This window comes from Pseudopodoces humilis, chromosome 7, assembly GCF_049639895.1.
Source record: "Pseudopodoces humilis isolate 2021_Gansu_Grassland_sample_001 chromosome 7, ASM4963989v1, whole genome shotgun sequence".
In the NCBI taxonomy this organism is placed as follows: domain Eukaryota; kingdom Metazoa; phylum Chordata; class Aves; order Passeriformes; family Paridae; genus Pseudopodoces; species Pseudopodoces humilis.
Window position 1 is genome coordinate 28,546,358 of NC_142206.1, and position 14,228 is coordinate 28,560,585.

The following is a 14,228-nucleotide window of genomic DNA, read 5'->3' on the forward strand; positions in this document are numbered from 1 at the left end:
GCAGGCATATAAATAAAATTTTTCTGTCATTTGGCAGTTTAAATATATTTCTTGTTTGCTGCACACTTATATTTTTTACTTGTGCTGCTTAAAAGACAGTCATATTGTCAGTACTATTGGTATGTGGAATATAAATGCATCATACAACCTTCATCTGAGTTCTCTATGGTCCTCAATTTGGATTTTTTTAAGCTATATGTGTTCTGAGACCAGTGAAATAATTGGGAATTTAATTTCCATTTAGGAATGGAATACCAGCTAAAACAATCAGATTAGCAGATGAGGAAGTTTCAGGCATTCAGTGCTGGGTCTAGAAACTTCAGTCATTAGAATAAATAGTTTTAATCTAGTGTTGGTCAAGCACTTCCATCCACAGCTGACCACTTGTAGGCTTCTGTAGTTTTCTGTGTGTAATGAAGCACTGGCAAGACTTCAGTACCTGACAGATCAGTGCTGACTGGCAATATTAGGAGAAACTCACCTGGGAGAAGCACATGCTACTGATTGTTGTGAAACAGGCAGGAATGGTCATCTCTGGAACTGTCAATTCATTAACATGCAAAATGCCAGCTGTTAATAGATGTAAAAATGTAATGAAGTTCGGGGTTTTTTTCTTAATGAAAGTCATGTTCTAGTTTCTGTTGGAACTGGGATCTCTTTGTTGGACTGATAATTCCTTCCTTATGGAAAGTGTTGAGCCTGGGGAAATGGATAAGAGAAGTCTATGGTACAAATACTATGGAACAGTACCAGTGAGAATAAAAGACTTGTTTTTAAAAAGCTGATAGACTAACAAGGGAGGTGGCAAAATCACATGTGAAATCCTGCAGACCTCCAGCCTCCCTTGCCCTGAAAATCCAGCGAGTAGGATTGAACCTGATGTTAAATGGCTTAAGGGATTACTGGATCACTGAAAGATGGTTAATTATTCACACAAGTGTCAGTTGACTTGGATGCATGGGTTGTGTCACATGGTTCATTTCGTAATTGAAGTCCAAAAATTACTGCTAGGTGCTGGAAAAATAAATGAACTTGATCACTTTTTCCCCAGTGAGAATGAGTAGAGGCCCTTGTTTCTTTCTTTCTATGCCTTTTTTTCGTGAAGTCTTCTGATCTAGCTTTTTCCTTTGTACTTCCCAATCTTCTGCTTGAGAGTTAATAGGAAAACACTCTGTTCAGCACCTCTCTTGGTGTTTATTCACTTGGGATTATTGTTCAAGTGCCACAAAACAGTATTCCGTAGTTCTGTGGAAGCAGTATTCTCAGTAATGAACTGTAAGTATTAGTGGCATTGAGTTTTGTCAAAAGTAAAGTGACCTTTCCTGCAATATACACTTCTAGTGTCACATTAGAAGAAACACCAATCTGTCTATTCCTTTTTCCTTTAAAAATTACCCTGCAAAAGAAGTGCTTTGAGCACATCAGTAGTGCTTTATCCGATACTAGTGTTAAAGTAATAATACAGCTTTTTGGTAGCTTTTACTACCTTTTACTATCAACAGTTAAATCCAAACAGAAGAGTATCATGAATGATCAGTCGGATTTAGACAGTCCAAATATACATTCAGTTCAGTTTTCATTTTCTTCAAGTGTTCTATAAATCCTAGAAGGCCAAATAGAAAATGGGAACTCCCTAGACTCTATATTTCTTTCAAATAATGGTCTTGAGACAGTAAGAAGTAATAATTTATAATACCAAGAGTGTGAATTACATAAGAAAAAAGCAAAAGATCATGTAGGTCAAAAAATACTATCATCTGCTTAGTAAAGTAAAATAGCTGTGTTAGCAGCAAAGGTTGGATCTTTAGTGATTAAAATCCTTTATCTAAGTAGGAAAAGTGCTGTTAAGGGTGTCCAATTAAGGTAGCAGCAGCAACTTTAACACTGAGTCTTAAAGATGTGACAGGGTGGAAGGGAGATTGCCAGAGTTTGTGATAATGTACCCCAAATGGATAGGGAAATTGTTGTTTTGAAACAAGAAAAGCTTAATATTTTAGCTTCAGACTTTTCCATGGAGCAGCTATTTAAGGAGCTTGTAGGAAGAGAAGCAGTTTTTCATTTGGTCTTCAGGTGTGCTCAGGAGGCCTTCAAGGTTGTACAGTAGGACATGGTCCAAATATATATATACTTAGATTTTATATCTTTGCAAGCACAATTAAGAAAAATTAGTCCATTACAGTAGTGTTTAATCTCAAGATTATTGTCAACAATGGAAATTTTGTGTGAAAACAGCAGAAGGGGAACACTCAACACAGATATCTTTCAAGGACACTTTTAAAGCTCTGAGTGAATGTATGGGAAATCCTTTAAAAGAACAAAGAAGACAGTGTAGAAAAGACTACTGAAAGACATCTTTTTAAAAAAGTCTGTATCCAAATGAGGAAGATTATGCATTGACTTGAGCTCTGTCAATTTGAACATAAAACGAAGAAGATAAAAGGGTTCTGAGGAGAGTCTTCTAAAAGCATAAAACCAAATCCCTTGCTTTCAAACACAGCACAGGTGAGAACCCTGCAGGAGAACATAACAGCCCAGAGGTGAGCAAAATGCGGGAATGCAGTGAAGATAAGGTTATACCAGGAAAAGAAACTCAGTGACTTGTGTCTGCCAGAATAGAGTGAAGAGGCGTTTTAAAGCTGAAAATTTCTCTTTAAGGGAGTCAAGCCTGGAGGACGTATCTTCCTGAAGCAAAATTCACAGAGGTGTTAAAACTGACTGATTAAATGAGCAGTAATTATTCCTGAGATTTACAGTAATATCCAAGATTTCTACAAGAACATGAAAATCAGCTGAGTTAACAACTGTGCTGTTTAATCTGTTGCTTAAAGCTGGTGTAGTACCAGAGAAATGGAAGGCAGCAGATGTGGTGGCAGGTCTTAAAAGAGCTTCCTGAGGATTAGTAAGTATGATCTGGAGTTCTTCTCAATGGTAGAAGCAGCACTAAAGAGCAGGGAGCTGGTAGAACTGTGAGCATATCTGGGGAGGAGTCAACTTTTGTAGAAGAAAATGTAATACCTTGTAAAAAGTGAAAATGCTTGAAGGAGACACGGAATATATGGGTAAGTGGTGAGATTGCTTATGCTATATTTGGATTTATAGACTTAAAGCAAAATTGGTCATCATAAGCTTTTAAATAAGGTAAATTGATGTGGGAAATGAGGGAAAATCTTTTCCCCATCATTTAATCAATTCTTAATTACTAAAGGAATAAATATTTTTTCTTGGTGGGGAATTCTTTGTTCAACACAATCATAAGTGATTTGGAAAAAATAAATGGTTAGGTAGCATGGTTGATGATACAAAGTTATTCAGGATAAGAAAAATTAATCTACTGCAGAGAGATGAGGAAAAGTTTTACTATAATAAATGCTAAAATAGATGGTACTGGTAATAAATACAAAGTAGTACCTATAGGAGAATTTCATGTGTACAGTTTATGGGCTCTAAATTTTACTATTGCAATTCAGTAAAAACACATTGGAGCTACTATGGATAACTTATTTCATTTTTGTATTTTGTAAAGAGTAAGAAAGGCAACTGGCAAATGAAAATTTAATAGGAAAGAAACAAAACACGCAATACCATTTATGCCTCTTCCCACATCTTTAAAACTTTGTGATTTTGCTGGTATGAGCAGACAACAGAAGATGTCAAGGTCAGTGAAAGATATGAAATGGCTTCTGTTCAGGATAGTGACTAGATTAGAATTTAGCTAGATTAGCATTTGGGGGTCTGGAAAGATGATGATTTAGGCAGGATGTATGGGAGCCTGTGAAACCATGGACAGCATGGAAGGAGCTAATCGGGAACATATGTTATACTTTCCTGTATTGAAAGAACTACAGGGAAGCCAATGAAATTACCAAGTGACAAGCTCAAAACACATACACAGAAGTGTTTTTTGTCAATGCATCATTCAGTTTGTGGAGTTCGCTACCACAGAACACAATGGGTGGTAAAAGTCACCCCAGGACAATGGGTTCACAAGAGAGTAAGAACAATGGAAGAAAAAACTGTCAGGTCACCAAGTATGAAGAAGCAGTTTCTCTTTGGGGTTTCCTAGAAGCAGAAAAAATATTCTGAGGTTGTGTTTTTCATCATATACTTTGGGGGATAACAGTCCTGGAACTATTTCCATAACTTCATAGGTAGTATTTTGTAGAACATCTTAAGATGACAACTTAATTCTGAAGAAGTATTTTTTACTTTTAGAAATTGCAAGCCACCATTCAAGCCTTCTTCATATTTTTGGGTGTTTTGAGAGGTCCTGGTTTGAAACTAAATTAGAAGATCTATGGTTTTCAGATTGTTCCCAGTTTCAGAGAGAAAATTATTTTTGCCTAAAAGGTGAAAATGTCGTCTTATTTCATACTCAAAAAAAAAAAAAAAAAGCAGGTAAAATAGGGCAGATCACCAGCTTGGCATTCATGATAAGCTTGTCCTGCAAACTGCAATTTCTTTAGTATACCAGACTCCCAGGTTCAGGTACCTTGTTGCTTAACAAAGGCTGTGTTAAAGTCAAACACCTGTTCTCCTTTTTGTTTTCTTCCCAATAGTTATGGTGTGCTGCTTTGGGAACTGCTAACAGGAGAAGTACCATTCCGAGGAATCGATGGTCTTGCAGTAGCGTACGGTGTTGCTATGAATAAGCTTGCCCTTCCGATCCCTTCCACGTGTCCTGAGCCTTTTGCCAAACTCATGGAAGGTAAGCCAGCTGTGGTGTGAGTGTGGTTTGTGCTGTTTTAAGAGTGCTGTTGAGCATGGCCTCTTTGTGTTCTTCTGTTATCTAAGAGCACCGATCTTTCCAGTGGCTTCATTCAGTGGTGCAGGTTATTGTGGGAGCCAGGCCTGGCTGTTAGTGTGCTGTGACAGTCAGTCTGCTACCAGAATAATGAAAGAGATTTTTTTATCAACTGGCTTTATAGGAAAAGGGGGGCTATTGCTGTCATCACTTAGCTTGTTTTCTAGTGGTGCAAACTCGCCAACACCAAAACCTCACATATTTTGATCCCGTTTGAAGTCTTTAACTTGTTTTAAAATTCATAGCTCAAGCATCTTACTAGTAGTGGCAGATTGGTTTGAAATGAAACTTCATCCTATTGATATTTGAGGGAGAGGGTTTAAATATGGCTTTGACATTCCAAAACAACCCATATTTTCAGTCAGAATTATGTGATTTTTCTGCTTTGTCTGTGGAGGTATTTCATACCCAAGGTGGGCTACAGAGAGGTGAAAAAAATACAGGAGTTAGTCATCAGAGCTGCCATAGTTACTGAAAAGGATCGTGTGAGGTAGTTTTCAAGTGTACTCATGTGACCTGGTCTGCTGGCCATTGAAACTACTTTTGTGTGTCCTGAGCTTCAGCTGTTCCTTCCTCCCTTTCTGCCTTCCTCTCTCCTGCCCTCTCTCTCTCTTCCTTACCTTCAGTATTTTTGTCAGTGTCCCTGTTCCCAAGGATTTCTAGGTGTTTATATATATATATGTGCTAAACATTTTTATATCTATCTGGCAGAAAGGAAAACAAGATAAAGAGAAATCAAGCTTGGTTTATAGTCTTGGTGAGCAAAGAATAAGTCTCGACATAGAACTGATACTCTGTGGCCTCTGGTGGTACTTTTAGCCTCAAGAAATGAATAAGAATCATGAAGAAAATGTTTCTGATGGATTTTTTTTCCTGCTTTTGGAATGCTTTTGCCTTTCACTGGTCTTTTCTTTAGGTTACAAGCTTCAGTTAATTTAAAGTAAAAATTTATTGTATATTCTGCTGAAAGAGAAATATCTTACTGGATAGTAAACAATAGAGTTGCAGGTAGAATAGCTTGGAGGCAGTGTAAAGTGAGAAACTACATCGGAAAGAGGTGATGAAACTACCAGCTCAGTGTTGTGCCAGGTAGTTTATTTTTACATGGTTTCCTGGATTTCATAATTGTAAGTGAGGGTTTCAAAATGATGCCCTCTATTGGGAAAGTTAGGTAGAGGCATATGGCCAGTGCCTGAACCCAGCAGCAGAGGGGTGAGCGCCCACGTGGCTTTGGAATACTTGGCTTCTCCCTGTGCAGGGCGAAGATGAGAACAAAAAAACCCAATTACTTTCTGCCCCTTCACCAAAGCTGTTTTTCAGACAGGCTGTTTCCCATCTCGGGTGAACTCTTCTTCCTCTAATGCTGCTTTTACTTTTGAATTACTGCCATGGTGGTCTTCACTGAGACAACAGAGCTGAACTTTTGCTCTTCACAGAAAAGAGTTATATGTTACAATGTCCTCATTAGTGCAAATAATGGCTGATCTAGGCCTGGGAAAATAAAAGCCACGGGCCACCTGCTAGTTATCCTGTTCACTCATTCATGCGTTTGGCTGGCTGCAGCATTTTGCTTTACTTCGGGTCATGTTTGCTTTGCCATGCTTAAAACCTGAGGTAAAGAAACAGGGATTATGGCACTGACAATCCAGCTGTAACACCCATTGCTACTAATTGGCCAGCAGCAGGGGATCATCAGAGCATTCTTCAACATCCTCAGTTCTCTGCTTTCATAAAAGAAGCAAATTAAAAGCCATAAACACAAATGTGTTCCAGCATGGAACCCACAATTTTGAAAGCACAACTCCCAAATGCAAAATCTCAGTAATGGTAAAATCCAAGAAAGGAACTGCAGAACCAAGCCTTGGCTGTTGCACAGGTTTTGTGAAGTGATTTTTATTTTTAATTACAGCTGCCCTTTGGTGTACTTCAGTCCACAAAACTGATGAACTTTCATCATGCCTTGATGAATGTCTTTTAGGACATCATCTAATATTTTTAAGAATGTTCCCTTTTTTCTGACTTCAAGGTCTAGAAAACTTTTAGAACATTTTTATAATTCCTGTCTTGTGCTGTAGTAATGTGTGTTTTAAGTCCAGTGACCATGTGGAGCAATGCTATATGATGAGAGAGACCCACGTGTTAGTTACTTCCATTCACACAGAAAAGCTGTATTCCTTACGTGTGAATATGAAGCTTTTCTATTTGGTTGCTCTGGAATTTTGGCATGCAGGCATCCAGCAGTACTAAAGAGAATAAGGACACTTGCTGAACAAGAACCCATGTAAATGCTGGTACAGGACAACACAGAATGAGAAAGTGATTTTTTTTCTGCTGGAGTAGAAATGAGGGGAAAGGAAGAGATAGGACTGAATGAGTGCAGATTTCCTATTCAAAAGTGTTGTTAAATCAAAATGGTTTGGGGGGTTGTTTGTAGCTTGAGGGGTTGCTTCATCCTATTTTCTGTTTCTGTTTTCTGTGCTCAATTCCCATCACTGTAAAACATTGGCTTTTGTACTGTTGCTCATTGAGTTGCCTTATGTGGTAAGATGGCTACCTTCATTTCTGTGTTTTTAGAGCTCAGTAATTGGCTGAATAATTACATTAGATTGTAAATTTAAAAAAAAAAACTTGTTTATCTGTGTTTTCTCCTAAAAGCAAAAGAAAAATGTCTGATTCATTTTCTCTCAAATAATAAAAAAGAACCTGTAAAAATAGGAGAACTTCAAATGCACAATTGGATGTCTGTATTTACTTGAATCTCCCATTTTCACACAAGTTATGCCCAGTTTGCTTTGCAGGAGAGGTTTTCCATTCTGAGAAAAGATTCATAATGACTCAGCTTAGTATTAGAATTTGGAATTAGAATTAGAATCAGGAAAATCTCTTGATAGATATCTTCCTACAGTATGGCTGTTAACTCTTATTATAAAATAAGTATTTGCAAGAGCCTTGCTTAGTATTTCTACTCTGTGAACACACGTGCATCTTAAAGCAAAATATTTAAGGAAGTTACTTGTTATTTTTTAAAAAATGCTTTAAGGTGTAACCTGTAAAATTAATACATCTGTATTTTACTTGACATATTATTGCAGTAGAGCCTAGAGACCTAGGTAGTTAGGTAGTTCAAGATTTCAGGTGCTGTTGGATATTGTACAAGCATGAATTCCATACTTGACGATAGTGCAAGTGGGCAGTGGGAAGGCGAGGGTAAGACAGGTAGTGTGTATGCCACTCTTAGCCACTGGGGATCAGTAAAGCATTACCCATCCTCTCAGACCTCCATACTTAGAGATGCTTGACAGTTGTTTGTCTTTATTCTCTTCTAGATTGCTGGAACCCTGACCCACACTCACGACCTTCCTTTGCCACTATCCTAGACCATCTTACTGCCATAGAAGAGTCTGGTTTTTTTGAAATGCCCAAAGATTCCTTCCACTCCCTGCAGGAAGACTGGAAACAAGAGATCCAAGAGATGTTTGATCAGCTCAGAGCCAAAGAAAAGGTAAGTAGAGAGCAATGCTCCTTGGTTGTGCTGTCTGGATTGTAATTTCCCCATTCATAGTTCAAATGGGGATCACTGTTTAGTGTATCCCAGAGCTAATTTTGTCTGTGCTTTATTGGAGCTTGTATTAAGTCCCCAGATTAATAGTAGGTTATGATACACACAAGGGTAGAATCATGAGAAAAAGAAATATCCACGTCCTGAGCTGCTACTTCTTCTGATATTGTCGTGAGCTTCCATTATACTCTGTGCAAATTGCTGTGATGAGTTGTTTATTGCATTTGGTAACTGTTTAACTATTCACATCTTAATTGAGAAACCAAATGAAAACTATTAACAGGAAATGTGGGAGGGGTAGTTTCAGCATATGTATACTCTAGGTAACATTGCAGCTTTGGTTCTGCTGGGTTTGTGTTTTCAATGTTTTGATCACAACCAAAATGCACAGACTATAATAATCATGAGTGCTACCAGGGGAAGGGTCCAGTAACTGCTATAACTGAAGTCCGTCTGGGCAAATAGCAGGAAACAAAAATGCTAGCAGGAATAACAGGAATGGTGACCATGAGCCTCAAAAAGAAGATGTGAAAAAGCTGAAGTTTTATTCAAGCATGTTTGCAGAAAGCACAGCTTGCTGTGTCTAATTTAAGGTCCTAACAGAGTTTGTCTTTCGTTGTTGGAAAGAAAAACTGCAGCAGAACCAAAATCACTAGTGCAAGGATATATTTGTAAGTTCACAGTCTCTTGCCTGAAAGTAAACTCATAATAAGCAGCTGTCTTGATCTGGGTTCAGAGGTTGGGTTTAGGAGGCAGAGAGAAGGAAAAGAAGACTTTGAGTCAGAGGAAAGAAGTCAACTTCTACAGAATACTTAAAACATTTCTATTCACCTATTTTAGTACCTTTTGGGAAAAATAAATTAGCTGATAGGCATTTCCTTGCTACCATTGTCCCATGGCGTAACTGTGTAGGAACAGTTTCTGAAAACCAGAAACTTCAACAGACAAACAGCTAAGCGGTACTAACTACACTGCCCTCAGGCTGAGTACTGTATTCCTCTTTAGCAATGGGAAAATAATTTTATGTGCTGTTCACTTTTTGAGTAAAATGTATCAAGTCTCCCTGGTGATGAGCCGGGTAACAGTGTCATTATTAAAACCATCTAAATTAAAATCTATCTGATTATCTATCTGATGTTTAACTTGAATTCTTCAGTTTTTGCCTTCTGCACTGGAATTGGCTATCTGGAGAGAATTATTCTAAGTGCAGAATTCTTTTGTCCTTGTGGTGAGAGGAGAGGAGCACAGTGGGATTTTGGGATTTCAAGGACAGTTTCAATTAATTTGTTTTGTCAGCAAGGGATAGATCGAAAGGTTTGCCTTATGTGCTTTTGCCAGGACCATGTCGAGATGGCTTTTGAATATCCCCAAGGAGAGAGACTCCACAGCCTCTGTGGGCAACCTGTGCCAGTGCTTAGAATGCAGTAAAGAAGTGTTCAGAGTGTTCCCTGTGTTTCAGTGTGTATCTGTTGCCTCTTGTTCTGTCACTGGGCACTGCTGAAGAGAGGCTGGCTTTATCTTTTTTCCACCCTTCCCTCAGGTTTTTATATACACTGGTAGTATCCCCCTTCACCCCACCCAAGCCTTATCTGTGCTAGGGTGAACAGACCCATGTATCTCAGCCCTTTCTCGTTGAAGAGAGATGCTCCAGTCTGTTAATCACCTCCATGGCCCTTCATTGGACCCTCTCCAGTATGTCCATGTCTGTCTTGTACTGGAGAGCCTAGAATTTGACACAGGATTTCAGGTGTGGCCTTACAAGTGGTTGTGTCTGAATTTTAATACTGGTACGAGGGGCCTTGAACAGCAAGCATCAAAGTCCTTGAGGATTGTTTTTGGCTCTCAGCTGAGCCTTTAACCAGTGATGTTTTCGGTTCTGTGGGTACAAGCCATTGAAGTTCTGCCTTCAGAGCCGGTGATGTTAGTCTTAACCCACAGGTCACACAGTAGGCTTTTGTTTCTACTTTCTTATCTCCCTGCAGGAGCTGCGCACATGGGAAGAAGAGCTGACTCGTGCTGCTGTTGAACAGAAGAACCATGAGGAGCTGCTTCGAAGGCGCGAACAGGAACTGGCAGAACGTGAGATTGACATCCTGGAAAGGGAGCTCAACATCATCATCCACCAGCTGTGTCAGGAGAAGCCTCGGGTCAAGAAACGCATGGGGAAGTTCAAGAGGAGCCGGCTCAAGTTAAAAGATGGCAATCATATCAGCTTGCCTTCAGGTTGGTGATGTGTTAGGCTGTGCCAAGTGAAATGGGAGCAAACCTGTGGGTTTGATAATTCCTTACTACTAGACCCCTAGACATTAGAAAGGATTTGATGTACTTCAGGAAAAATGTGGCTCTTTGAGATCAATAAACTAAATTTTAATTTTAAATTCAAATCTTGTGGCTAGCATTGCCCAAAGTTCCAAGATGAAGGCCAGAAGTAAATTTGAAATGTTATGTGTTTGTTAGCCATTGGCTATATATGGCTTATTGTAAAAATGTGATGTTGCAGTTTAACATGTTAGTACTCAAAATAATCAGTTTTTTAAGGATGTATGTACAAGATGATGGAGGTTCATGCTCAGGGAATATATTACATAATGCTGCAGGAGAAACTATAATCTACTGGATTTTTTGGTGTAGGAATCTAAAAATTACCAAAAATACATTGATAGCTGTGAGACTAAAGCCCTAGATTGCTAGTTCATAGGTGAACTCCTATTAACACAGAAGCGACTTCTGGAAAAAATGTTAAATATTAATAAGGTGTTGGCAAAGTCACTCTTAAGAGCTAAGATGGTGATGTTCAGAAACACTGAATCCTTAGCATTTCTACTGCATATTCTTTATGAGATTCAAATTTGTCAAAAAAACAAAAGTGTGGGATTTGTAAATCACCTAGTGCTTATCATTGCATCAGAGATGATGACTTGTACTATATTCTTTGTTTTCTGGGAGACATTAGCTGTTCAGAAAATAAATTATGATTATATGTGTGTTACTTGTGCCTTTGTTTAGGTCTGCAAACACCTATCTTTGGTGGTGCTTAAGTAACTGAGAGGTAAGGTGCAAGGATTCATACAGGGATGTAATTTGGCATGTCAGTCAACACAATGTATGTGTATGTGTTTCACACATACACGCAGAAGATACATTTTCAGGGCTCTGAATGCACATCTTCATTCTGAGTTCTCGGTGTGTACAATGGGCAAATAGCAATTAGCTCTAAAACTTCACTTCTACATAGATCCTGTAAGTTGCACTCTTTGAAAGTTAACATAAATTATTATTTCTTTCTTTCTTATATTAAAAGAAGAGAGAATTTTAACTGTCTTTCTGCTTTTTTTTTTTCTTTTTTCTTTTGCTAAACAGATTTTCAGCATAAATTCACTGTGCAGGCTTCTCCAACGATGGACAAAAGGAAAAGTTTGATCAGTAGCTGCTCCAGCCCTCCTGCAAGTCCTACCATTATTCCCAGACTCAGGGCCATACAGTGTAAGGAGCTCAATGTAGTATTGAATTTGGGAAATGTGCGGTCTGTCAGCGTGTTAAGATGCCAAGATTCCATATCTAGGACAGGACTGTTAAAGAAAGTACCTAAAATGTTTGCCTTGTGCCTTGCATGTATGCATTTAGAGAGAAAAATGGGAGTGTCGTGGTGATGAAGGGAGTATCACCTCCTTCAGAGTTAAAACCACGCTTACCCAAGTTCTTGAAATACTGCTGTTTCTATAGAAAATACATTCCTTAGGTGTACAAGTTAATTTTAAGAAATAGTTATTTGCAGAGTAGATCTGTAAGCATTGCTGTAGTGTATTAAGTTACCGTTTTAAGGAAATGAGAACAAGGGCACTTGTCATGCAAATAGTGTTCCCATAATAACACAGAATTAGGCAGACATGCATGTCTTAAAATTATGAAAATTGTGTTAACTAATGTTTAGTGTTTGTATTGGATATCACAGCACTTGTGTGTTTGGTTTCAAAATGGTAGTTCTAAAGAGAAACCAGTGATAGAATAAAGCTACTCTATGAGAGGCTACCTATACTTGAAGGATTAGGGAATGCTTAATTTGGCATTTGGTTGTTAGATTTGTGTTTATAAATGGTCAGAATTATGGGAATTTTTTTTGTTACTATTCCTGTTCTGGCCTATGTTTTATTCTTTATGCTGCTGTGGAATCAATTCTTTTAATTTGTGTATCTGTTTTTCCTTCCCATTTTCCACTGTTCTTTCTGCTTGTGAAGTGACACCTGCTGAAAGCAGTAAAACATGGGGACGAAGCTCAGTCCTTCCAAAGGAGGAAGGAGAGGAAGAAGAGAAGAGAGGCCAGAAGAAAAAGGGACGCACCTGGGGACCAAGCTCACTTTGTCACAAGGAGCTAGGTGCAGGAGAAGAGGGGTAAGAGAGGGACTGGAGGAAGACTCATGTCCAGGTTCTAAAACCGGTCATGAGCTGGCTCACAGGAGATTTGCCTACCTGCTTACAAACACCTTTCTGCTCACAAACTTCTTTCCTGTACCAGAGATGTTAGAGATTCAGAGCAGTTTACAAAATTGCATTCAGTTAATTTGCTAGCAACTGATGTTTCACTATCTGCTATTACACTGTTAGGTGTATTTGTGAGCTGTCAAACTTCTTAGCTGTGCAAAACTCTCTTTAGTAGGTTTTCTTTATTTCAAGGCTCAGCTTTCTGTAGTTTCAAATAATATCTGAAACTGCTTCTCTCTTGTGATTCTCAGATATGCTTTTTCTTGTTTTAAATGCTAGTATATAAAAAGTATCTGATAAAGCCAAACAAATATCTTCTCTTCAGTCTTTTGAAAAGGACATGTACTTTGAGTGAATCAATCCTGAAAGTGACTTTTGCAGAAATACAGGTTGTACCTCTGTTTCTATAGGTTATTTTTCTGTGGTGTTTTTTTGTTTGCTTTTTTTTTCCCCTCTTTGTGTGTCTGAATTATTTATTCCTGGGCTCCAGTGAATCATTGCTGGAATGCTGCTTTAAACATAGGGCCGTTTTGGCCTTCTAAAAGAATGCTTGGTAATTTTTAGTGGAGTTTGAACATTTTCCCCCTGATAAATTGATGGTCTGACTCTTGCCATGGTTTTTATCAGGGAAAATAAAATAGCTGGTTATAATCTTTATCTTTCCTATTGTGTGTTCAGGTGTGAAATGCGTGAAAAATTGATGTTTGCATAGTGCATCACTATTGTAGCCCCCTGCAAGATGGCCTGGATCTACTAAAATATGTTCTCTCTCTAAGACACTCAAGATAGGTTGGCAGGACAATATGGAGAAAGCTTCTTTGACTGCTGCCTGTGGTTTACCTACTGTACAACTGAAGGATAGGATAGCATTCTAAGGAATTAAAACAGATGTCACACTTTACAATCCTTATTTATGTAAAAGGGTGGGAGATCACTGAAGCTGGAAGAAAACACTTCTACCTTGAAATCAAATTCTTAGAATTCTGGGAATAGACCTCTTCCATTTTCTGTTCATTGCTGTACAGTCTGAAGCACTGATTGTTTTTGGGCACAGACAACAGGGAAGGAGTTGCTTGCAAACTGTGTTTGCTCATGAAGCTCCTGTTCTCTCTACAACTGAGATGTTCTGTAGTACTCAGAATCTCTCCTAGGAGACTCAATATGGATATTGAGTTTTGCAGAGTATCTGAAATGTAAGAGTGTTGCTGAGAGGGCAGTCTGGCTAACATACAATGAACCACTCCTTGCTGAGATCATGCCAGACTGCAGACTTTAAATTAAGGGGAGCAGAGTTGCAGTAAATATTAGTGACTCAAAAGATAGTTCTTTATATTTTTTAGTATTTTTAAGTTCTAATTTTACAGGGTAAGGAGATAAAACTTCATTAAA

The 14,228-nt window shown here is 38.4% G+C and overlaps 1 protein-coding gene across 1 annotated transcript in view; it reads left to right on the forward strand.

The window, feature by feature from the left end:
- Positions 1-14,228, forward strand: part of MAP3K9 (mitogen-activated protein kinase kinase kinase 9) — a 61,942-nt gene that overhangs the window by 30,664 nt on the left and 17,050 nt on the right. The window contains exons 4-8 of the mRNA XM_005522608.3: positions 4,557-4,705; positions 8,128-8,303; positions 10,343-10,583; positions 11,721-11,843; positions 12,596-12,749. Of these exons, the coding sequence (XP_005522665.1) occupies positions 4,557-4,705; positions 8,128-8,303; positions 10,343-10,583; positions 11,721-11,843; positions 12,596-12,749 (843 nt within the window). The remainder of the gene's footprint in view (positions 1-4,556; positions 4,706-8,127; positions 8,304-10,342; positions 10,584-11,720; positions 11,844-12,595; positions 12,750-14,228) is intronic.